The sequence below is a fragment of the Buceros rhinoceros genome, unplaced genomic scaffold (genome assembly GCF_000710305.1).
Source record: "Buceros rhinoceros silvestris isolate BGI_N320 unplaced genomic scaffold, ASM71030v1 scaffold10369, whole genome shotgun sequence".
Lineage (NCBI taxonomy): Eukaryota > Metazoa > Chordata > Aves > Bucerotiformes > Bucerotidae > Buceros > Buceros rhinoceros.
The window spans coordinates 44,078-69,239 of NW_010430959.1; the positions used below are offsets into that span (position 1 = coordinate 44,078).

The window sequence follows — 25,162 nt, forward strand, 5'->3', positions numbered from 1 at the left end:
CAGGATCCTGAGACACTTTGAAAATTCACATTACTGTTCTGTGGCTCCAGTACAGACTGGAGCTGCCCTGGCACCTGAAGACACAAGATCATAATGTAGCGTCAATGCTTGTGCAGACAGTTGTACTCTGGATTGCTTTGTCTGGATTGTTTTGTTTTCTTTTGGGGTTATGGGTGGGTTTTTATTTGATTGTTTGTGGGCTTTTTAGGTTTTTCTGTTGTTTTGCTTTGAACTGGCCATGAATCTGGCCATCCTCATTACACATTTCAGAAAATACGTTTGTTCTAGCAAAGTGTAGTTAAATTAAACTTTAATTTGAAAGGCGTAATAACGTGACCTTTTACAAGTTTCTTTTATTGTAGAACGCATGTATAGTAGTATTACATGCATTTGTTATTTCAGCAGCTCATTTCCTGATACTTGATTTGTTCCATCTACTTCTGGAGGTTCTGTTACTCCGTATTTTATGTTGACCTCTCAGTTGACAAGACCTTAGATTATTAAGAGGCCTCTTAAAAGGAAAGCAAACAATATTCATAACTTGTTTTGACATATTAACTGTGCTTTGTAAGGAAGCTGTAATATCTACTGAACAGCTGTTACATCTTTTACGTATTATTAATCTGAAGAAAGGATACTGGCCACCTCTGTGTTTTTGGTAAAACTTGGTTTTGTGGAAGGAATATCTGATGAATCCATTTAATTTGCTCTTGCTCTGATAACTGTGTTAAATCTAACCCTTACCTGGAAATGGTCCAGCAGTTGAAGATGCCTGGTTCTTCACTACATGTATATCAGAATTGGATAATAAAATCTATGCCTTCTCACCTCTGATATTCAAGATTAAATGTAAGCATTAGCTGTTTATAATTATTTTATTATCAGTTTATTATCTAGTATTAATTTCAATGCACTCAAATTTGGAGAAGTGGCTAAGGGTTGGTATAGTTGAAAGATACGTAAATTAACAACAGAAAGACATCTCATATACACTAGTTCATAGTCAGTAAAGAAATTCATTCATTTTGTAGATTATTTCTGCTCTTTCTTTCAGACTTTCCTTTTAAATATGAGCAGTTTATGCTGGAATTGTTAGCCACATTATTTGCTGAGTTTTTGAGAATTCAGAGGTGAGAAGTGAGATTAGATTTACACCAGAAGACTAATAAAAGATAGATGTGAGGTACTTGAGGAAATGACAGGTTTATTGCAGACATATGTTTTCATTTTGACATGGCTATATATCTGTTACAATCCATAATGCACCTTGAACTATTTGAAACTTCAAGTCATCCAGTCAAGTCATGCAGTTAAAAAACCTAACGATGCTGGGAAAAATTGCTTACCTACAAGTTCTCATGTTTGACCTGATGAATGATTGATTTTTTGTTTTGTTTTGTTTTGCCTACAGCTTCTTTCCAAAAGCATATCCTAAATATTTATTTAGCACCTAGTTGAAGATCAGGAATAATCTTGCAAATGACATGCAAGAAAAAATATATTTCTCTTATTTTAAAGGTCTAATACTACCATTTAGAGGGTTCTTGAAGCTGTAATGTACATCGTATGGGTGTAACTGTCTGTCGTTTTGGTTCGGGGTTTTTTGGAGGGGCGTGGGAGTGGAGGGTGTTTTGGTTTTTTGTTTGTTTGCTCGGGTTTTTTAAGATTAGGCCCAAGTTCAGTGTACATTTGTGAGCTTCAGATATTCTAATTTTACCTCTTTCTGTATGTCTTTGGTTATGATTAAAGCTTTAATCAACAGCTCTAAGTGTTACGTTTTGCAAATGTGTGACATACCTAGAAAACACATTTTTAAATAAGTAGGAATACGTACTTCTGTTTCCAGAACTCAAACAACCTCAGGGGTACCGTGTTTTAACTTCATTGCGTACCATTCTTACTTCTCACAGGAGTAGAATCAAGCTGGATCAGTCAAGAATGCAGATCTGGTGATTTTTAACCAGGCAGAGCAACGTGTCAGCATGTTTACACAGGTTACCTAAACAAATCATACGTATATGATCACTTTTAAGGGTGATTGGCCTGCATGCTACTCAGCTACAATATATTTTTCCTCATCCATTGCAATGTAGTAGAAACACGCACAGCCGCTCTGTAAGCTGAGTTCCATGACTCACGTCACAGCATGGTTTAGGGCAATCCCAACATGTTCCTCTCTATTTGTTACATCTTTGGTATTTTCTGTACTACTTCTGTGTCATAACCTGCATGCTTTGTAGGTTTTTGTTATTGTTAACTGAATTATTAAGCATCAAGAATGTTCAAATTTAAGAGGTTAACAGCCCATGATTTTTATGGGAATGGAAAGGTAATCTTCACTTGGCATTTTTATGTTCATCTGTTGAACCATGTTTTGAGCTGTCATGTAATTATGAACATTTTCTGATCATGTTCATTTGACCAATGCCTTTGTAATATTACATATACACAATTAATTGTATGCTAAAATGTTTATATCTTTTGATATAAATCGTTTCATGTTTGCTCACAATGTTTTTATAATTTACATTCCAGTTTGCTTAGAGAAGATAAAATATAGGATGAGAGATACACTCCTGGGAACAATCACACATCTTTTTTACACATATGCATAGTCCTTCTGAATATGGATTCAATAATTTAATTCTATTCTACTCATGACGTTTGTGTAGGTCTGTAAGACTGGAATTTAGGGAATCGTTTTTACCACTTTTGCTCTTCATCATCAATAATTGTTTCTTTGTGAACTAAATCCAGTTACTTTATTTTTAAAAAGACAGACATAAAATGTAATTTCAAACAAAAATTCTGTGTAGCATTCTATGTAGGTGTCTAAATAAATTTGGGAGTTTTAAAATCATATAAATAAGGAAGTTCAAGAAATAAATAAATATAATAATTAGCAAAATCCAGGATAAGGCTAAAATTAAGACAATGTTACAAAGACAAAATAGGAGCTAGTACCCCCTCAGACTTCAGGAACGTGTTTCTAATTCCTGATGATCTCTTCTCAATAGCTGGGCAGTTTTGCTTCTTGCTATCTGCGGATTGTTGTGGTATTCCTTTTCCAAGCAGTATCTTTCTGAGAGTTTTTCCAAACCATTGGAGAAAAGACACCTAAGTAGGGGAGAATAGAATGTGGTAGTATCCCATACTGCGAGTGCTAAGTATGGGAAGATGATTCAGAGTTGATGGATATTGTGTGTGTCACTGCTCCTGCTTCAAGTTTCTGCTGTCATGAATCTGGACAGGTGTAGGACAACATACAAAAAAAAAAAAAAATCAACCAGGGGCTTACAATAACTTGACTGAAAAATACTTGAATCATTTGCATTTGGATGTCATATTGTCTTACTGTAACGTTCCTTACATAAAAGGTGATTTTTTTTTTTTTTTTTAATAGATATGCATGCCAGTTTTTTTCTAAGTTACATAGAGTAGGAGATAAAAGTTTTGGGTTTAGTTTGGTGGGAAAAAAAGAAGCATTTTCTATGGACAGTACTGTTGCTCTCTTGAAAAGATAAATAATTTCCAAGCTTTATTTATAGTAATACTAACTTTTATTCTTTCAGAAAAAGATAAATAGATTGCAATAGAAGTGACTTTGCTCATTGTACTTGCACTGAAGATAACATACTCAGTGATAAGTCCAGCTGATGTAGTAAAGATGATATTTAATAGTTCGGACTAAATGGAGAGATTAGATTTTTTTTTTTATTGAAGAAGTATGTCTTGCTGAAAATAGATCTGATTAAGCAGGAAAATATTCTATTGGCAGAATATAAGTGATGTAACCCAGGTGTGCTAAGGTTTTCTGTTTCATTTCTACTTATCTTTTTGGATCCTCTTTTAGAAAGTTCTAAGAGGTTTAAGTGACTCAGTCTACTTAAAGAAAGAGAGATCCTTAGTAAATGAGAAGGTGAGACTATGCAGTGGGTTTTATTGTTTGGGTTTTTTTTTAAATAGCACAAGACACCGTTTCCCTTTTATTCCTTGTATTAACAGCTGTATTGCTGGTACATTTGTTCTTTGCTTTGGAGGCTGGGAAACATACCAGATTTCCCTTTACTATTTCATATCAAAATGTGAATGATTTGTAAGTTGAATGTTAGAGTAGGTTGCACCATGTCAATAATCAATCATCTACTTGTTATTAGCTCTTATGGAGTTTTCTTTAAAGTCATTATCTGAAATTTTGCGTATGCTTTCATTTTTTTAAGATGATGCTCACTAAAGATTGTCTCTTTACTAATTACCTCAAGCAATCCAAAGTGGCTTCAGTGGGACAATTTGTAGTAGTAAAATTACTCTCGCTAGTTTTTGTGCTGTCATACTTTCAACTCCTTCAGGAAAGGAAGGTCATAAACTCCAAATTTGGACCTTATAACAGTACAGTAGATGTTTGTATTGAAAAAATCCATGTATTTAAAGTCTGAATAGCTTTTCACTGCCAAGAGTGAAAAATAAAAAAGGTATTATATTGAGAGAATTTAAGAAAAATGTTTTAGCTGCTGATTTGCATGCGTCAAGGTGGCTAATCAGCTTTGGTGTGCATGAATTGACCCATTCAGCCCAGTGCTTATTGTATGTAAAGTGAGGTTTTCTTACCTTAGTTTGGTAAACTTTGAACACCAGCTATGTGCCCTGGAAGGTGAAGGATGAACATTTCCGTCTTTCCTAAAAGTCCTGTTCCTGGAGTGATTCATACAATCAGTTAGATCTCCAAATTTTGTACATAGCAAAAAAACTAATTAAATTTTTAATTAGAACAGGAAACTGTCCTATGCATATTGCTTTTTACCGTCTGATTTTTCTTTTGTTTGATACCATCTTAGTGAAAAAGAGAAGTAATGATTAATTAAGTCTATAACTCTTCAAGCACTCTCCAACACTGTCCTTAAAAAAAGGAGGGAACCAGGCTACCTGTCCTTCATATCAAAATAGTTCATTGAGCCTCTAATTTGATTTCTGGAGTCAAGAAAGTTGCATTTCTTAACTAAAATTTAAAAATTCTCTTATATCTGATTCTTCTGCCATTTATTAAATGAGATATATAACTGCATGTTCTAAAATCATTGATTCTTTTCAATTTCTTTTCCATTTATGGTTGTTCTTTTTTTCATGTTGTTAATTCATAAATAACTGTATTCTTTCAGTTGAATTCATGTCACCTGCTCAAATGGTGTACTTAAGTAGCTTACAGTTCAAATGACTCAGGGTACTTCATGATGGTTTTAATTTTTATTAGCAATATGATACAAAACTTCCTTACTCTTAAAAATTATATATCTTTAAAATTAGTAATTTGATTCATAATTCAATTCATTATTTCAGTTTACCCACAATTGCTGCAACATTTTGCTGTGTTATGACATGGAATGATGAAAGCAGCATACTAATAAAATGCTGGAGGCATGTAGTGCTATCCTCAGGATCAGTAGAGTTAGTGATAGGAAAAGATGTTTGCTGTGAATATTGGTATTTAAAATTAATGCTGCTAAAAGTGAAAGGAGGTGTTTATATTCAATGGGAGTAACTTGGTGGTTCTATTCCAGATAATCAATTTCTAAAGTAGCAGTAAAGTAGGCAATGTTACTGAGTCACGTGCAGCAAAAGTTAATGCAGAACACTGTGTTACTTTTTCATAGTAAATTGTCTCTGTCGTCTTTCACAAACCTCGCAAAAAAAATTTAAAAATGGTTTAATACCCAAAATAATTTTGTCCTTTAACATTTCACAGTTGAGGTGTGAGTATAGCTTGATTGGCTAGTGTCTGTAACTTGTCTGCTTTTGTGTCTTAAACGTCTCTTAATCATGCAAGTCTACCTAAATTAATGAAAGTGGTGTTAATTCTACAAAACCGAGGCTGTTTTACAAAGCGTGCTTACATCATTCCCTACAGACATTTAATTGTGTGACTTCATTACTGATGTTATATACTTCTTGATAATAACATTGTAATATGTCAGAGAATGCTGTGATCAAAACTACTTTGACTTAGTTTGGTACTCATACTCAGATTAAATGTACAGGACACCGCATCTTCCTCTAAAATCTCCAGAGTATGGATCTACGCAATACAAATGCGGATTATAAAATAAAAAATAAATTATGACTCATTCTTTTATTAGTTTTTTTTTTTTACTAATGTGACTTATGTAATATTAATTATTAAAACAAAACATCATTTCTTTTCCGGGTGTTAACTGTACGGGTATGTGTACCAGAGTAATGGGTAGTTTCCAAATGCACAATGTGATACATATGTGCATTGGCAAAAAAGAATGCAAAGTAATGCCAGTTGAAATGTATTTATCATACTATTTCCTTTTTGAACTTCATCAGTGTAAATCAAAAAACGTAAAAGTTTTTCATATGGTAGTGGTAATTATGGGTTAAGGTAGGATAGGCTTAATTTATTTTATGAATGTGTTGAGGGTAATGTTCAAATTCACATCTGAAACAGGGTTTCGTATTAATCCTGACTTTAGCATTTTCCAATCTGGATCATAACAATCATCTTAAAATGAAAAATAACTAAATTATCTGTGATTAAAGGTAACCAAATTTTATTATAAATGGTGATATATGCCAGAAGCAATTAGCTTGCATCATGTTTAAGATGTCAGTGAAAAAGAACTGATAATTAATTTCCTTTATTTTTATAGTATGAACAATGGTCACTGAATTAAAAGCAGTCCTTAAAAATCTGGTGCATTTTCTCCCTTGTATAGTTTACCTTGACAGTTTGCAATTTAAAGCTTTTTGCTGTCAGGATCTGAAGTATCTTCAGGCTGCAGAGACTGCTTTCCTGAAAGTAGCTACAGACACGCATCGTCTTACAGCACACAGTACAACTGGTATTGGTTAAAAATGTAGCAAGAGACATTATAGTAAGAAAATAATAGTAGAAAACAAAATAAATGGAATATGTATCAGAAAATCTACTTGGTAGTAGTTCACTTTGGTAAGTGATAACACTGTACTATGTTTAGACCAGAAATTCTAAAATTCCACGAAAGATTACATGATACGCCTTGCAATCTCTAGGTAGAAAGTGGATGATTTATGCACATTTCAACAGCATTGACTGCTATATGTGAATGTTTGTGTGTATTTCTGGTGATAAATATTGTTCTTATTATTAACTGCACATAGTGTTGCATGCTTACAGTTATTTACAGTTCTAAAAATATAAATATTAGTGAAGTATAACTGTTACTGAATTTTATTTTCAGAAGCTAGATTTTCCCAGCTCATCTGAAGGAAGTACAGTTAATGTAGCTCTCTTTGGAGAAGAAAAAGCTGAAGCTGAACCCGAAAAATCATCAGAGTTACAGGCATGTTTTACAGAAGGTATGTTTTACAGAAGGCGTGGAAATAAAACTTGTTTGCCACAAGCATTGGCAGTTCAAGAAAGCTATTTGCTACAGCAGTCCTTGATCCTGGTTCTTCAAGTCATATGATTAATTTTGCTTGTTGTAGGTAGTCGTACTGAAATCCTTGGAGGTGTTTGTGTCGTACAAAATTAAATATGTGTGTATTTGATAATTTACAATATTTTAAAATGAACACTAGGCACAATTCTATAAACTGATTCTTAGCAGTCGGTAATCCTATTGATTTAAATGATGTTGTCAGCAATGAAATCTGCAAGACCAAACCAGGTTCACTCCACTCAGAAATTTAAACGAGAAGCCTGTGATTACTCATGGTCCCTTCATAATGCTAGAAAACAGAGTTATTATCCTAGGATTGCACCATTAATGGGGGGAGGGGGTACGTAAATATAATGTGGGATGCGAGAAGGTGAATGAGATCCTGTGTTTTTATTCAAGAAATCTTAACAGCATACTTGCACATCCTTAGAAGTTTAGATTTATTTTAGTTCTAGTTATTTTAGTTCCTAGCTATATCCTTTAGGGGACTACTGAAATTTACTGTATAGGAATGTATAGTTTTGTAATACTACAGATTTTACTTTCCTTTTAAGTCATGATTAAAATAATTTAAAAAAAAATACATCTTACCTCTGCTTTTTGGTTTACTGTTATGAAGGCACCTTTGACTTAGGCTAGGAGTCTTGTCCTTTGAAATATTATTTCACTCATCTTTAAAAAAACAAAATTGTTTTGGAGCGTGGGACTATATTGAATAAATCAAGCTCTCAGTTAAAAAAGTACACTTCCCAAATATTTCACATGATACAACAATTCTTGCTTATCCTTATGTGATGTCTATCAATCCTTGTGCATAAGATCAGTTTTTCCCAATGCAGGCATTATGAGTAGTTGAAGGTGGTGTAAATCATGTGCTTCACACTGGTAGCTGTTTTTTCTGAGCTGATGAAATATAGCATAACTTGTAACACATGAACTTAATGACACAGAAAAATTAGAATACTGCCTTTGGGAACCATTAAAATCATTTAAACATGGTTCTGTTTCTACGTGGTTAATAATTTTTAAAGAAATAAGGACATTGCTATTAGCCAGGCAGATACTAAGATTCAGTGAAAACTGTGCCTTGAGGCCCCATGATAAGGTAGGGAGCTCTCTAAGGTGAGGTAGAGTTCTGAAATCTCTCACAATCACCAGTTAAATCAGTTGTTTGTGTCATGAAAGAGGTATCTTTACTCAGCGCCTGAAGCAGAGGTCATTTCTCAGTACAATAAAATAAAGGGTTTATGTCTCTGATTTATCTGAACCTTAGCTGAGAGTCAGAAGTACTTTTAAAAGAAGGTGCGGTACTCTTGAATGAGTTCATCTGAAAGCTGCTACATGTTTATGCTCTTCGTCTCTACTCCCTGCCAATACTCACATGTTCTTTGATTAACCATATAAATTAAAATTAGCTCAGTTAGATGACTCTCTTTTTTATTCTAAGCTTGATGTAGCATCACGGTACTAGAAAAATTGTTCTTACTACTAACTGCACAGTATTGCGTGCTTACAGTTATTTACAGTTCTAAAAATATAAATATTAGTAAAGTATGCAAGTTTTCCTTCATCCGGCGTATCAAATTGAGAACATAAAGGATGCTTTAAGTAGCATTCAGTAATTTGAAGCCTAAGTTGAAGTAATTTGAACCTCATAAAACAGGAGCTAGTGAAAAGTTATTTTGCCTTTTTAGGATAATGAAAATTCTACTGTATAACAATTTTCATTATTTGTACTATTAGGCTGTATACGGAAGTTTAAATGCTGTAAAGGTAGTATGGAAAGCACAAAAGGAAGAATCTGGTGGAACCTTCGAAAAACCTGCTACAAGATAGTAGAACACAACTGGTTTGAAACGTTCATTGTCTTCATGATTCTTCTCAGCAGTGGTGCTCTGGTAAGCAGAGCTTGCTCCTGTGGAAACAGTACCTATGAAAGATGTTTTATCAAAGATAGTGTTATAACACATCTGTGTTCATTAAGGGAAAAAACACAAAGTTGGCTTGAAAGAAAGCATGGAACTAAATTCTGGGTAGTGCGTGTAGTCAGTCATTAAAATGCTGCTCTCAAATAACACTCTGCAGCTGAGTTTTTGAATGCAAAGTGATGTGTGTGTGAGGATGCTTAGAAGTCTTGTTTAAGAAATTATAAAATTAATACAAAATGTATCGTATGCAATAACTGGAACAAGTATTGTACTTTAAAATTGTCCCCAAAAGCAACATAGACACTGAATTCATCATGTTCTCAGTTAATTTTTCACTGAAGTTTTAGTTTCAGTATTTCAAAACCGTTACAGAGGAATCCGTGAATTCCTTTATACTCTTCTTAGTGACATTTAGTCCTTCACATAGCTATGAAGTAGTGACTTCTTTTTGGTCGTTGATTGACATAGGAGTTGGTATATACCGTCATTATCTCTGCTCTGCACCTGAAGCACCACGTCCCTTCCTTCTCTGACCTTGGTGTTAGCAGGGTAGTTTCTCTCACTTTTTTTCTTTAGCCTCATTCTGCCATGCAGTGTTTTGCCCTGTCTTAAATATGTTTTCCCAGAGGCACCACCAGCTTTAGCTCAGCTGCTTCCTGTGGTGGGTCCATTGTGGAGATGGTACAGGGCAGACCCATGCCTCTTCTCACAGTGGGCACCACTGCAGCCTGCTGCTGGCTGCTGCTAAAACCTTGCGACAAACACCCAGTATTGGCATTCAGCAAAAATCAGCAGCAATGTAATATTTAGTCTCTGTAACTCATTGTTCTCTTTTGTTAGTGGAATTTATTGTAATCAGCAGACTGTCTTCTGAGTGAACCTTACTGGCCTTTTCAGGGTGACAAATTGTAATTCCACGTTCACTATTACTGACATTTCTAAAAATCTTTTTGGCAACTTCAGTCATTGTATTGTAATTCCATTATCAGTCAATCGTAAAATCTCAGAAAAGATAGTGATAAAAACTCAGAACGCAATTGTCATGTCTGCTCGTGATGGCTTTCCAAGGTAAAACCTGTTAAGTTCAAGTGATTTTACTTTGCTGTTTCTAATACAGTTCTTTTGGCTTAAGTTGTAGTTTGCAAAGACCTATGAGTATCTGACCTAAATGTAACTCATTCTTCGCAGGCTTTTGAAGATATATATATTGAGCAACGCAAGACTTTAAAAATCATGCTGGAATATGCTGATAAAATCTTCACATACGTCTTCATTCTGGAAATGGTGCTAAAATGGGTGGCCTATGGTTTTCAAACTTATTTCACCAATGCATGGTGCTGGCTGGACTTCCTGATTGTTGATGTAGGTACTGCACTTTCTAGGTAGCCTGTTTCTGTTGTTTAGGTGGGTCCTTTTATCTAATCTGATACGTACACAGCGAAGAATATCAGTTTGGCTCGAAAGAACAGAAAACGACATGCTGGTGAATCAGATTCCATAACTAAATCCGTCTTTATATGTATGCTGTCATTGACTCCATGAGTTCTGTTTAGTTCTGTTTGTGTTTTACTGCACTGGGTCCCAGGCAGTGAGTGAACACTATTAGCTGATTGGACTTCAGTCTTTGGATTTGGTGATAGAGAACAATGAGGAAGCACACGCAGAAAGGGAAGGGAAATTTAAGTGCACGCATGGAGTTGGCGTAGAACAGTTGATCTTGGGCTTAATGAGTCACTGGCAAAGAACAGCAGGGGAGAATAGTATCAGGAAGTCAAGACGACAGCAAAAGAAGAGGGCTGGGAGAAAGGAGGCAGCGATTGGAGTAAAGAGAAGGAGTGAGGAAAATGAGAAGTGATGACCTATGGATGTGTAAAAAGTGGGAGTCATTCGTTCACTATCCTTATTTTTATTGTTATGGTGCTCATTGCATACTGGGCTGCAAGGCTGATTTCAGTGCATCTCTTCCATTTTTCATTGACACGTGACTTTGCAGAGATTCTTTTTTGGAAGCTGAAGTTCTTTTGGTTTTCTTTGCTCTGTCTCCAATCATAGAGAATGCCTCTTGTTGCCTCTCCAAATTCTTGTAACAGGAAAAAAGCCAGGCTTTAGGTGACAGAATTAATGATTTTCAACAATTATGATAAGAAGTAGTGTTGAAATTGCACTCTAAAGAAATCAATGATGTTAGTGATATTGAATATATTCAATATATTGAATATATTAAATATGAAGGAGTTCTTGCACAGACATTAGAGTGGAAATTCAACAAATGGACAGAGGGAAACTCAATTAATGAGTTGGAATCTGGGACAGAAATTGTGTACCCTACCAACAGCACTGAAACTTACCTAATGGTCTTTTAAAATACTTTTTTGGAGGGAAAGGCACAAGTGGTGTTTGTTATCCTTCTTCCTCATGTAACTGTGCTTTCCTTTTTAGCATCAGTTATGGGGCAGGGGTGCAGATTCCCATTCTGAGCAGATGGGCCAACTCAGTGACATGAGATAACATAATTTTGCTGGGAAATGCAATTTTATGCTTTCTCCTTTCACATCCTCTCCATTCAATCTGTTGTGAACTATATACTTACACAAAGCATAAAGCCAGCCTGTATTCCCAGAAGAGCTCTATTGATCTCTAAAAAACTTAGTAAGTAAGTATGAGAGGATCTCCTCTTTGCTTAAGATGTGCAAAACAATACACCCTCAACAAGGCAAGGAAAGAAAGACTGTCTTTGAGTGAGGCTGAGTATTTATGCATTTTTTTTTAATATTTGCTTTCTTTAAGGATGCCATTGACTTTTTTATTGTAACTCAAATGTTAAATTAGAAAGTATGACTATTTTATAATTAATAGGAAAACAGCAGCTCATCCAGATGGATTTTGTCGTCTTTGCATAAAGTTGTTGATGCCATGCTTTAGTCTCATTTCCTGTTAGGGTTCCAAGACAGTATGTTTCCAGAACCTTGTAATACTTAAAGTTGCTTTTTTATTTGTCTATTAGAGTTGCCATTTGTGAAAATGAAATAAAATAATAAATAGATAATGTATTGCCATTTAAGAAATGTTCAGAGTTAGTATCTTTGTACAAGCATCTTTTGTGAAAGGTTGATCTTGAATTGTGTTTAAGATAAATTCTCAGTACAGCATTCTTTATCTCTGTATGATAGGTATGGGCTATTCCCTTATTCAGTGGTTTCAGCGCTTTCATGTAGCCATCTTCATCTCTTGCTTGGAATGCCTATATCTTACAGCCCTGTAGCAGCAGATCATAGAATAATTTAGATCAGAAGGCACCTTTGTAGGTTTTCTGGTCTAGCTCCTTGCCTTGAAAGGAGGGCCAGCCTAGAAATTGGCTCTAAACCTCAAGGTTAGATTAGGCTGCTCAGGCTGATACCCAGCTGTGAATGGAGATTCTGCCACCTTACCTGGCAATCTGTTTCCAGTGTTTGACCACCTGTATTGTAAACCTGCTCCTCCCCACATGTTACCCATTGTGATGTTCACAGAGCTGGTATCAGGAGTTGTCTGAACCATGATCATACATAACGAAGAGGAGGGAAATATTTATTAAAGAAAAAAAAAGTTTGCATACACATGCACGCACATCCACGGATGATACCAGAAAAATTAAGCTTTAATTGCCATCAGCACCATGTGATGAGATGACCTATCTTCCCCTCTAAAAAAATGAAAGCAAAAAAAAGCAATATGTTAAATCATATTTTAGTTTCCAAAGAAAGATGAAGTTATGGCAGCATTAAGTAGACGTGCTAATCTTGCAGGAAGAGGATTTCTTGCAATGGAAATATGCAAATACAATGACTGCATTATCTAAGAAAAATGCAGTTATCTGACAGGAATACTAGAAATAGTTTTTCTCTAAAATTATAAAAATAAGGCATAATGATCTTAAGGTCTTGATGGATTCTTATGGATTAATGCATTCTGTGCTAAATGTTTGTTTAGCATTTGAATTTAAAGAAGACACAGTATTATACTTGAGCTTGTTTAGGAAATCGGATTGGTGGCATAAATGAAGGCCATTCCGCTCAGTGAATGTGTTCTTTTTCTGGATCATCTTCTAGTTTTCTTTTTTTCCTTTTATAAATGAAATTTTCTTCTCTTGAAGTACATGACCTAATTATAATTACTTCGGCAGCTGAATTATCTAAAGTTTTAGATGAGTAATTTAATAAATACAGGTATATAGTTATCCATGATAAGGCATTGTAGTGATCGCTAACTTGTAATTCATATATTGCACAGTTATTGAGTTCTCTGACTTAATTTGGTTTTGAGTTCGTGAGATTTACAAAAAAACCTGCATCTTGATTTTTTAAAATAACCCTTGATTTATTGTAACATTGCATGCTACATCTTAAAGACAAAAAAATTAACCAGTTTCTTCTTATTTTCTATGCATTTTATAATGTGCAATCAATTAACCCTTTTCAATACTCTAAGACATATAACTCTAAAACATATCTGCCAGCTTCTTGATCATTCTGGGACTTAGAATTTTTAATTTCAGTTTTGAACTTCAAATGCCAGAAACAGTGCCCTTTGCCAGATGGAGGTAAACATAGATTTTCTTATGGTACTTGATAATTTTTAAATAGATTGCAGCAGTCTGAAGAGATAACAAGCCATAGCTCACAGTTAAATTGTTAACTCTGTAATAACCGGAAGTGCTGTCTACTATTCTGTGCATTCGAGCACACTATTTTTAGGTAATTGTACTGACATTAGTATATTTCTTTGTGTCTGTTGTACAGTTGAGTCATGCATGTCAGTCCTGTCTGACAGAGAATATACCACTTCCAAGCCTGTCATCATCTGCAAGCAATACAAATTGCTAGTTTTTCGTATATCTGCTATTATATGAATTATTCTAAGTGCCAATTAGCAGAAGCAAGTGCTGCTGGCTCACATTTTATCATGACTATAATAATGCTCTGTAGTAGAGCACTGTTCAGTATTGTAACATGTCATGGAGAATGGGACTAGGTTTTCAGTACGTATCAGGCTTTGGCTGAGTTCATTGGGAAGGTGAGCTTTTATTTTTAAATTTGTTGTTAATTTTTATTTTTTCTCACTGGAAGCTTGGGGTCCTTATGAACAGATCAAATTTTTCTTCCTCTAGGCATTACATTTCTATTGTGAGGCTATTAAAAATAATAATAAATTTCTTTTGGTTTGTTTTCCTTCCTCTAGGTCTCATTGGTTAGCTTGGTAGCTAATGCCCTTGGTTTATCAGAACTCGGTGCAATTAAATCCCTCCGAACATTAAGAGCTTTGAGACCTCTAAGAGCTTTGTCACGCTTTGAAGGCATGAGGGTAAGGAAAAAAGAAATAGTGTATAAAACAAAGCCATAAAAATATGCCTAGTTATAAAATCACAGAGGAACACTGAAATGCATGTCTGTTTTCAAGGACAACAGTAGTGTGTTTGATTGTATTATTTGTGTTATAATGTATACATTACTTTGGTGTATCTTAGTGTTTTACATTACATCTTTTTCTAGACTTGAAAAACACGTAATCTTTTTACTGAGCTTACATATTGTTTTTAAAAAGATCTTTTTCTGTGTTTGGTTACTAGGTGGTCGTGAATGCTCTTACTGGAGCAATCCCATCCATTATGAATGTACTTCTGGTTTGTCTTACCTTCTGGCTAATTTTCAGCATCATGGGAGTAAATTTGTTTGCTGGCAAGTTCTATCACTGTGTTAACACCACAACTGGAAAGGAATTGTCACCAGAGAAAGTCAGTAATAGGAATGTGTGTGAAGATCTTAGGAGCACTGGTGCGGATGTTCGGTGGCAAAATGTGAAAGTAAACTTTGATAATGTTGGAGCTGGTTATCTTTCTCTGCTTCAAGTAGTAAGTGTATAAATTTTTATATAAAAATTAATTTTCTAGCTATAAGTTTTGTAGCAGTAACATTTAATTCCATTATTTTTAGGTTATTTTACAATATATGAATGGCTATGGGGTTCGATTTTGTAATTGTGTTCTATGAAGCTAATTAATATTGCTTATGGTAAGAATCTGATACATTCTGTGGCCATTTTGAAAGAGGAGGAATATCTAATACCTACCAGATGGATATAAAATTCCTTGGCACACAAGCTCTAGTACCTTTTCTAGTGCTACAGAAATACAGTATCTAGTAAAAAAAGAAATGCAGCTAGGATTAATTTTCTTTTATTTGCTTGATTTGTTAAGGCATGTTGACTTAGATTTTTGCCATGATGGTCAAATAGATGCACTCAAAGGCACATCTGATTTTCAGAAAAGAAAAGAGCCAACTATCGATTTAAAAAAAAAAAAGTCACATTTTCCTTGCTTTTCATTGTCTTTTAATTGTTCTTACTCCAGTCATTATCCTTATTATTATCATTATCATTTTCGAGTGGGTTTTTTTTGAGATTGTTTTTAGCTTTTTTTTTAAACTCCACATGAGCAATTGCAGAATTTACTAGTGCTAGATTTCTAAACACAAGCCTTTTTTAGGGGTAGCATCTGTAAATTTGAGCCAGTAGGAGAGAAACATATATTCCTAATCAGGTTCACAATAGGTTATCACTTGACAAAATGCTTCTCAGCAAATATTTGTGCTCATATGCACTTGGTAGTTATTCTGTCTGAACATCTCCAACTGGTAGTGTTTAGTAATTAGTGTTGTGCTAGTAGGCTACAATCTGATTGCTTCAGGGAGTAACTACTGCTAAATAGCACTAGGCAATTGCATAAATTACCAGTGCAGAAGAGAGCAGTGCTTTTAGCTTTTGTAACATTGCACAGAATGGTTCAGCTATGTAAAGTTTCCAGTGAACATATACCATTCATACCTTGCCTTTACTTAATATCATAGCTCACAGGAGTAAGTTTGATGGAAGGCCCACTAGATGGAATTGCTTGAATGGCTGTGTCCAAAGACTTAGTCAGCAGCTTCATGTCCAGTTGGAAACCAGTAACAAGTGGTGTCTCTCCAGGGCCTGCACTGGGACCAATACTATTTAATAGCCTCATCAATTACATAGATTAGTGGGATTGAGTGCACCCTCAGCAGTGTGCAGGTGACACCAAGCTGTACAACCACTGACACAAGTGGTACAGTTGGTATGCTTAGAAGGATGGGATGCCATCCTTAGGGACCTTGGCAGGCTTGAAGAGTGAGCCCATGTGAACCTCAAGAAGTTCAATAAGACCATGTGCAAGGTCCTGCACCTGGGGTGGAGCAGTCCCTGGAGGGTGAAGGGATTGAGAGCAGCCCTGCAGAGAAGGATTTGGGGATACCGGTGGACATTTTCTGTCTGAAAAATGCCAACCCAAAATGGCTGATTTTTGGAGTCCTCCAGTTTTTGGTTGTCAGAAAGTGAGAACTCATAGCCTTGTTATAAACTGTAGTCTTTCTGTTATGCTCAGATGTTGATGGCAACTTACTCACACAGAGTTTATATGAATTTGCCTGAAGATTAGGATGTCTTCAATATCTAAGTATTAGGGAGTATTCCAGTAAATTACTTCCTGTGAATGCTTTTCTCGTGGCTTACCAGACTTTTAATATTGCTCTTTATTTTTGTCGGTACAAATACGTTGCAGAAGACAGTGTTTTATTTAGAATGTTTACAAAATTGGAGCTTTGATAGAAATATTAACAAACTTTGTTTTTAGGCAACGTTTAAAGGATGGATGGACATCATGTATGCTGCAGTTGATTCTACAGAAGTGAGTGCAATATAAAATTTACTGAGTGAAAATAGATATAAGAATGATGTAATACTTCTTGAATGGCAGTTAAAATAAAGTAAAATATAAAGGATAAAAATAAAATCTATGCACTATAAAGTAGTAAGTGCATATACTTTCAATAGGTAAAAAACATTATAGCAGTAGATCTACATAAAGTATTTCTAATTTAATATCATACGTGAATGACAAAAAAAAAATCTGATTTCCTATTAATTTGTGTCACTGAGATAGTACAGATTGGGAAACAAGTTTTTCCAGGGTTGCCAAAAATAACCCAAATGATCAAGTGGCATCACCCGCAATAGATAATCCAGAATTGCAGACTCTGGTGATCTCAAAAAGTAAAATGGCTGAATTTTACCTGTTGGTCTGTTAATGCTGGTGTTTGTGTTATCTCTATCCAGCTCCTAATATGCCTAAAGTTTATAGGATATTAATTACTTTTGAGATTTGCACACTTCTGTCAAATTTACAGAATCACAAGATGTTAGGGGTTGGAACAAACCTCTGGAGATCTATCCAACCCCCTTTCTATGAAGAGCAGATTCACCTAGAGCAGGTTGCACAGGATCATGTCCAGGCGGGTTTTGAATATCACCAGAGGAGAATTCACAGCCTCTCTGGGCAGCCTGTTCCAGTGCTCTGTCACTCTGTGAAAGTGAGGAAGTCTTTACCTATGTTGAGGTGGAACTTCCTGTGTTCCAGTTTGTGTCTGTTGCCCCTAGTCCTGTCCTGGGCACCACTGGAAGGAGCCTGGCCCCATCCTCCTGACTGCCCACCTTTTAGCAGCCCTACTATTGGTTTAATAGCAATTTATAAGCATATGTAAGATCCCCTCTCAGTCTTCTCAAGGCTAAAAGACCCACGTGTCTCAGCGTTTCCTTGTAAGAGATTGTCCCTGACTCTTAACCAATTAAATGCGGCGTCATCGTATTGCAGGGAATAATTCTATTTGTCTGTTAACCAAAACAAGGAAGTTTCAGCTCAAACCAGGAAGTTTAGCCCAAACCGGGACATTGATTTAGTTAGAATTACATGAAACATCAAATGTCTTTAGATGGGAACTGGCAGATAGAACGGAGAGGGATGCCAGGTCTGTATTAATTAAATTTTCAAGTTCAAAAATAAGGCATGTGTAGCGTATGCTCCAAAACAGCTGTTTTTCTCCCTTTGTCAAGATTTTGCTGTCCAGGTGGATGCAGCTTCTGTTCCTGCTTAGTATTCTGTAATTTGTCTTAACTCTTATTTGTGATATGTTACTGTTTTTCTATGTTATGTAGGTAGGGAAACAGCCCAAGTATGAGGACAACCTTTACATGTATATTTACTTTGTTGCCTTTATCATCTTTGGATCATTTTTCACCCTGAACTTATTCATTGGTGTCATCATAGATAACTTCAACCAACAAAAGAAGAAGATAAGTATCACCTGTTTCATTTTCACAACAATTCATTGTTAATGGGCATTCAGAAAATGTGTTCAAGGATAATATAAGTGTCTAAAATTTCTCATAGTAATAGAAAGAAAAAAGAATAATCTATTAAGATTTCCTGTTATTCAAAATAATGAAATAATAAACTGGTTTTAAAGGCAGTTGAAGTCATTTAAACTTACACTGTGTGTCTTAGTATTCTTCACATCCCTGTACAGCCCAGTGAGGTGTTGTACATCAGAAAGTTTTGTATTGTTTAACGCTTCCCCTTGTAGTGCTGTGACAAAGCTATGTGGAAAGGAAGATGATGAAATTCAAGCAAATAGATGACAAGGGATAAGAGAATATGCAAAACTAGAAATACCAAAATTGATGATGTATAGCAGCACTGTGAAGGCCTTCTCAATTACAAAGAGACTAATACAGACAGGCCGAGTGGTGAAACTACTGCTTTGTAGTGTAAGATTAGAGAGGATTAGGAATCTGACTCATGAGTTACTAGTGAATTTGTGAGAGAAAGATGATTGTTGACTTTTGAAAATGTGTAGTTTTCCTTTTCAAGTGAAATTTTTTCTATTATTCAAATAAACACAAGATTGTGTCAAAAACTCCAGGAGCATTTAAATAGATTAAAATGCAGACTATGACGGCAAATTGAATTCAACTTCCTATTTAAACTATAAATGCTGTCTAAAGTTTACAATAGTTGTATTTTTCTGTACACATCTGGAGCAGAATCATACTGGAATATTGTTTGTTTGGGTTTTTTTAAGTGAGCTAAGTAGTAACAAGGCAGTACATAATTTCTTCTTTTGTGATTCTAGATAGGTTGTCAGTTGTACTGAAAAAAGGTATTTCTAGACTTCCTGCAGTGGAAACTTCCAGTAAATCTTTCCATTTGAGAGTGGACTATTTATCTTTGTGTGTTGCTTCTTCAGATTCTTTGAGTCCTATATCTGTAGACCCACAGAATAGAAAGGATGAGTTTGTTTTTCCAAACCTAATGACATCATCTTCAAAGATGTTTATTCCAAGGGAGGTGTAAATATCAGGGGCTTCCAGTACTTAAGAGGAAGGTGGTTCCGTTTCTTACCCTTGGAGAGGGAAACTAAGGTGTTATATATGCTACTGGCATTTTTGGCAGTCTGTACGTAACAAGGTGATCTTACTCAGTACCGAGCTGATTATAAATTTTATTAAGTTCACTTGGCAGACTCTTCTCTACTGTAGTCATTATGACTCAAGGCAGAGAAGGGTTCCTGCTAAAGGGGTTTTTCTGGTGGTTTGGTATACACCCCTTGTACGTTTGAAGCTCTTGTGTCTGTCACCAAGTTAGTCAGATACTGCAGATATCACAAACGACAGCAATTAGGCTGAGGAAAATTCTGTGTATATGCTATTCTTCAGTTTCATGTAACAAATTAGCAAGCATTAGTTACCTGTCTTTCAGATTTATAGATGCATCCGTGCTCACAGAAACATGCAGATCATGCAGTGTGTGCCTACCCAGCAGTATTTTTCTTCTTCATAGTGATGTGAAAGCAGAAAAGTGGAGAACTCTGCATTTCAGTCAATATTGTTGAGATACGAATAGGAAAGACCTAATGTTGCAATATACTGTCCCTGAGCAGTTAAAAGTGTGTGCATTTCTTTGGTCCCTGTGTGCATCCCGTTTTCATTACATTAGTTCCCATGGGGAAAAAAGTTTCACTAGCTGTCAAATTCCTAACCCTTACAGTCCTCAAAGGCATCTCGACACTGCTATTCTCTCTGTGGACAGCAGGCTGAGGCAATGATGGCTCATTTGCACTTGATTCGCATTACATCAGTGAGGCAACAGAAGAAATCCCCTGTTGAAGGCCACTTCCTTTATAGGTCCTTTTATTTAATTTCCTGCTAGGTAAAATCCCCTGACAGTGTCACATCACATTTCTATCACAATCAGCAAATTAATGCCTTGGTTTTCTTCCAAAACCCTTACTTTCGAAGGACTGAATTTTACTTGAATATCTGGCTTATGAGGAGGGCATGCTAAACAGGATCTCTTTTGACTTCTAAGCGATCATGTCTATATGTAGCTACAGCAAAAGACTCAAACACGTCTTCATCCAGATTCATCATTACTTTCTAAATAAGACTGACACTGCATTTGATAAAGTCAGTGTGACAGTGGCACGGAATCAATCACCTCTGCCTTCTAAATTCATTTCAAATGCCACTGCTTTGGCATCATGCATATGTGGAATGTATTTACAAAAAAAATGCATGAAAGAAGAAAGAAGTTACTTCTCAACATAAATTGTATTTATGACAAGAGTTTCCATATGGCTATTACACGTACCAGTCTAGATACCCTTTTACTCAGACTGCTGTTCTCTTATTCAGGCAAGAAACCCCAGAGTAAGCGCATGCTTCTGATTATCTCTGTACAATGTAGGGGGGTGGTCAAGCTTCCTGTATGCTCTGGAAGTATTATTGTGGCAAAAAAAATCTGAACCAAGATACCTGTACTCAGATGATAAATTATGTATCCTGAAAAGTAACATCAGTGATTACTTTTTCCTCATATGGTTTCTCTGAAGGAAAATCAGCTCTTAGTGAATCTTTCTACCTTCGAAGCTTTTTTATTTCTAGTGGATTGATTTACAGAGTGGAGTTTGTAGTATTAGATTTGTAAGTATCTGTGGAATGAGTGTTTTTTACAAGGGCTTTTTGTACATATTTAATTGACTTAATCAGGTATGTATTTTTTCTAATAATAACTAGATGGAAGTTTGGAGGTTTTTTTCCTCCTTTTCTTAATTAGTTTTATTTTTGCATCAAGACTTGTCAGATATTTGAACAATCTTTGATATAATTACTATATATTTGTTTTGGTAACAATGTATAAGAATTAATACATGGTTCATGAAAACCATGTTCTGCAGTGCTGTGAATTAATGGAATTAAAGGCTTGGCTGTAATCAGTTCTATTTTTATTATTTTACCTTGGAGGTCAAGACATTTTCATGACAGAAGAACAAAAGAAATACTACAATGCCATGAAAAAGCTGGGATCTAAAAAGCCACAAAAACCTATACCTAGACCAGCGGTAAGAATGTGTGCTCTTCTTGTATCATCTGTTTTTGGGAAGAAATTGCAGCAGTACATTAATTGTAAAAAAGTTTCTTCCTTAACTCAGAACTGGTTTAGGCCTACTTCAAGTTAGCCCTTTATTCTGAATTTGAAATATGTACATAGTTCTGTCCTGCAGGAAAAATACTTGTTATGCCCAAAAAAGTAGAGAATCAAGGAATCTGAAGAAAGAGAAGCCTGTTGGGTTTTGAGGAGAAAACTTAGAGCTGGACAGTGCTTTTCTTAGATTTTTTTCAGCCTTTTTCTTGATTTTATGTTTTGGAGGGGGAGGGAGGAAATGGGAGGAAGGAAAAGGATGTTCATTATGTACAGGATACCATTACCTTTTCTTTTTTCTTCCCTCAGAACAAATTGCAGGGTCTGGTGTTTGATATTGTAACAAAGCAAGCATTTGACATCACCATTATGGTTCTCATCTGTCTTAACATGGTCACCATGATGATAGAAACAGATGACCAGGGTGAACGGATGCAAGATATTTTATACTGGATTAACTTGGTCTTTGTTGTCCTTTTCACTGGAGAGTGTGTTTTCAAAATGTTCTCACTCCGCTGTTATTACTTCACCGTTGGCTGGAATATTTTTGATTTTGTGGTTGTTATTCTTTCCATAATAGGTAAGCGATCCTTATATTCAAAACAGTAAGATGTGTATTATATGCTTTATATGTGACAAATTTTGCAGGTTAGAGGAAATAATTTTAATTTCTCCTGATTATTTAGGAAGTGAAAAGATACTTTAGAGTAGTAACTTTCTTAATATCAATTTTAATACTCCTTTTTTTCTTCCAAAGTGCTACAAAGAAACCCTAAAATTACCCATAGCAGATATAATTTATCTCTAATTATAATTCTCTCTAATTCACAGGTAGAATTATTCTTTATTCATACTTTGCTGTGGGAAATGTAATCCATGGTCTAGTGTTACCCTTATATTTTTATGTTTCTCTAGGTACATGCTTAGATGAGATGATTCAGAAGTACTTTGTATCCCCCACACTGTTCAGAGTCATCCGACTTGCCAGAATCGGACGAATCCTGCGTCTCATTAAAGGCGCTAAGGGAATCCGCACTCTGCTTTTTGCTTTGATGATGTCTCTTCCTGCGTTGTTCAACATTGGTCTGCTGCTGTTCCTGGTCATGTTTATCTACGCCATATTTGGCATGTCCAACTTTGCCTACGTTAAGAAGGAAGCTGGGATTGATGACATGTTCAACTTTGAAACATTTCCCAACAGCATGATCTGCCTATTTCAAATCACCACGTCTGCTGGCTGGGATGGTTTGCTAGCCCCGATTCTTAACAGTGAGGAGCCAGACTGTGATCCTAACAAAGCTCATCCAGGGAGCTCCGTGAAAGGCGACTGCGGCAACCCTTCCGTTGGGATCTTCTTCTTTGTCAGCTACATCATCATATCGTTTCTGGTAGTGGTGAACATGTACATTGCTGTGATTTTGGAGAACTTTGGTGTTGCTACTGAAGAAAGTGCTGAACCCTTGAGCGAGGATGACTTTGAGATGTTCTATGAGGTTTGGGAAAAATACGATCCTGATGCATCTCAATTCATAGAATATAGCAAATTGTCTGATTTTGCTGCGTCTCTGGACCCTCCTCTTAATATACCAAAACCAAACACAATTCAACTTATTGCAATGGATCTGCCCATGGTAAGCGGCGACAGAATTCACTGCCTTGACATCTTGTTTGCTTTCACAAAGCGTGTTTTGGGGGAAAGTGAGGAGATGGATGCCCTCAGAATACAGATGGAAGATCGGTTTATGGCAGCCAACCCTTCGAAAGTCTCCTACGAACCCATTACAACCACACTAAAACGAAAACAGGAGGAATTGTCTGCTACTGTAATTCAGCGTGCTTACAGACGTTATCTTTTAAGACAGTCAGTAAAAAAACTTTCATTTATGTATCGGAAAGATGGGGTCGATCTGCTTATCAAAAAAGATATGATTATTGGTAAGCCAAATGAAAACTCACCTCCAGAGAAAATGGGTGTATCTGCACCCACTACATCACCGCCTTCTTATGAAAGTGTAACAAAACCGGAAAAAGAAAAATATGAAGATGACAAATCAGAAAAAGAAGACAAGGGGAAAGACAAAAAAGGAGAATAAAAAGTAAAGCCGAAGAGGCTGTCCATGATGAATATTCACAAGCCTGAGAAGATGACATTTTTGTCAGTAGGACTCTTACTGGCAGATTATGCCAAAATTACAAGTTTTTACATATTTACCTACTGCTACAGTCAGTATCTGTACCAAGACAATGACCCTTCACTGGCAAACTCTCAGCCTGGATTAAGGAAACAACCTTGTGGAAGAGTTTTTATTATCAGCTATCACTAGCGGAGAGGAGACATGAAATTTCTACTGGGATTGTAGGAACCCTTAACAGAGTGCAGAAGAAGTGCTACTAAGTCTGTATTTTTGTGGAAGTGTATCCACTGTACACATTTCATCTCCTATGTATGTTCTGTGTGTGACAGTTCTTCTCGTGATCTCATTTGCTTTAATTCACATACTGCTATTTCTAGTTCTGCTGTGCTGAGAAGAAAAACGAAATACTCTTGTAGAGGAACACAAATATCAGAAATAACTAATTATGGCGTTATAATGTGCACATAGTTGTCATCAAGCTACTTCTAAAAGCAGAAAACCAAACTTCCAGATTGTTGAACCTCAGGATCTAGATAAAATCAACAGCAAATTATAAAACAGAAAACAAAAACAAGGGAGTAATTTTTACAGAAAAGAGGTTGGCCTCTTGCTTTTAATATATTTATGTTGAATATTTTTTAGTAATTCTTAATTTATTATACAGTCCATTTCAGATACAGTGATTAAAAGAAATGATGCCACACACACAACTAGTGTTTTTAAAAAAATGTGAAACTATGAAAAAAGCTTTACTTTCAGAGTCCAAGATATCTTGTGATTCCTGAGAGATTTAAACAGTTCTTTTCACATCTTTTCAGTTCTTTTCTTTTAGAAAAGCTACCAATGCCAAATTGTGCCTACAGCGAATTACTGAAGCAACTGTTGACATTGTAATTTCATGTGTGGCTTCCATACTTCATTCCAAAGTCTGTTTCTACGCTTCTTATTTCACATTAATATATCCCACTTAAGACAATAATCAAAGCTACATGTATAAATTGATAAGAAAGTACCTTTTGGGATAAATAGTACCGTAATGTATACCTCAGACCATACTTTGAAAGGGTGGGTCATAGCAGAGACACAAAATACGTACATCAGATGTGATTTTGACACCCCCAATGGCACTTTAGTCATGTTTCTGCTGTGTGTAATACAGTCTTCTGTAGAAAGCTGAGATGACCAAAAGGACATGCTTAAATCAGCTTTGTCCTGCATTGTGGTTTAGATTATTATTTTATTGTGAAGGTTGACACTATTTATATAAGTAAAATATCCTCTGTTATTTAATCA

The 25,162-nt window shown here is 35.6% G+C and overlaps 1 protein-coding gene across 1 annotated transcript in view; it reads left to right on the forward strand.

Moving 5' to 3' along the window:
• Positions 1 to 23,827, forward strand: part of SCN7A (sodium channel, voltage-gated, type VII, alpha subunit) — a 46,218-nt gene extending 22,391 nt beyond the window's left edge. The window contains exons 18-27 of the mRNA XM_010143234.1: positions 7,239 to 7,356; positions 9,183 to 9,337; positions 10,556 to 10,729; positions 14,585 to 14,707; positions 14,973 to 15,254; positions 17,052 to 17,105; positions 18,410 to 18,547; positions 21,550 to 21,654; positions 22,044 to 22,314; positions 22,650 to 23,827. Of these exons, the coding sequence (XP_010141536.1) occupies positions 7,239 to 7,356; positions 9,183 to 9,337; positions 10,556 to 10,729; positions 14,585 to 14,707; positions 14,973 to 15,254; positions 17,052 to 17,105; positions 18,410 to 18,547; positions 21,550 to 21,654; positions 22,044 to 22,314; positions 22,650 to 23,827 (2,598 nt within the window). The remainder of the gene's footprint in view (positions 1 to 7,238; positions 7,357 to 9,182; positions 9,338 to 10,555; positions 10,730 to 14,584; positions 14,708 to 14,972; positions 15,255 to 17,051; positions 17,106 to 18,409; positions 18,548 to 21,549; positions 21,655 to 22,043; positions 22,315 to 22,649) is intronic.
• Positions 23,828 to 25,162: the final 1,335 nt, after the last annotated feature.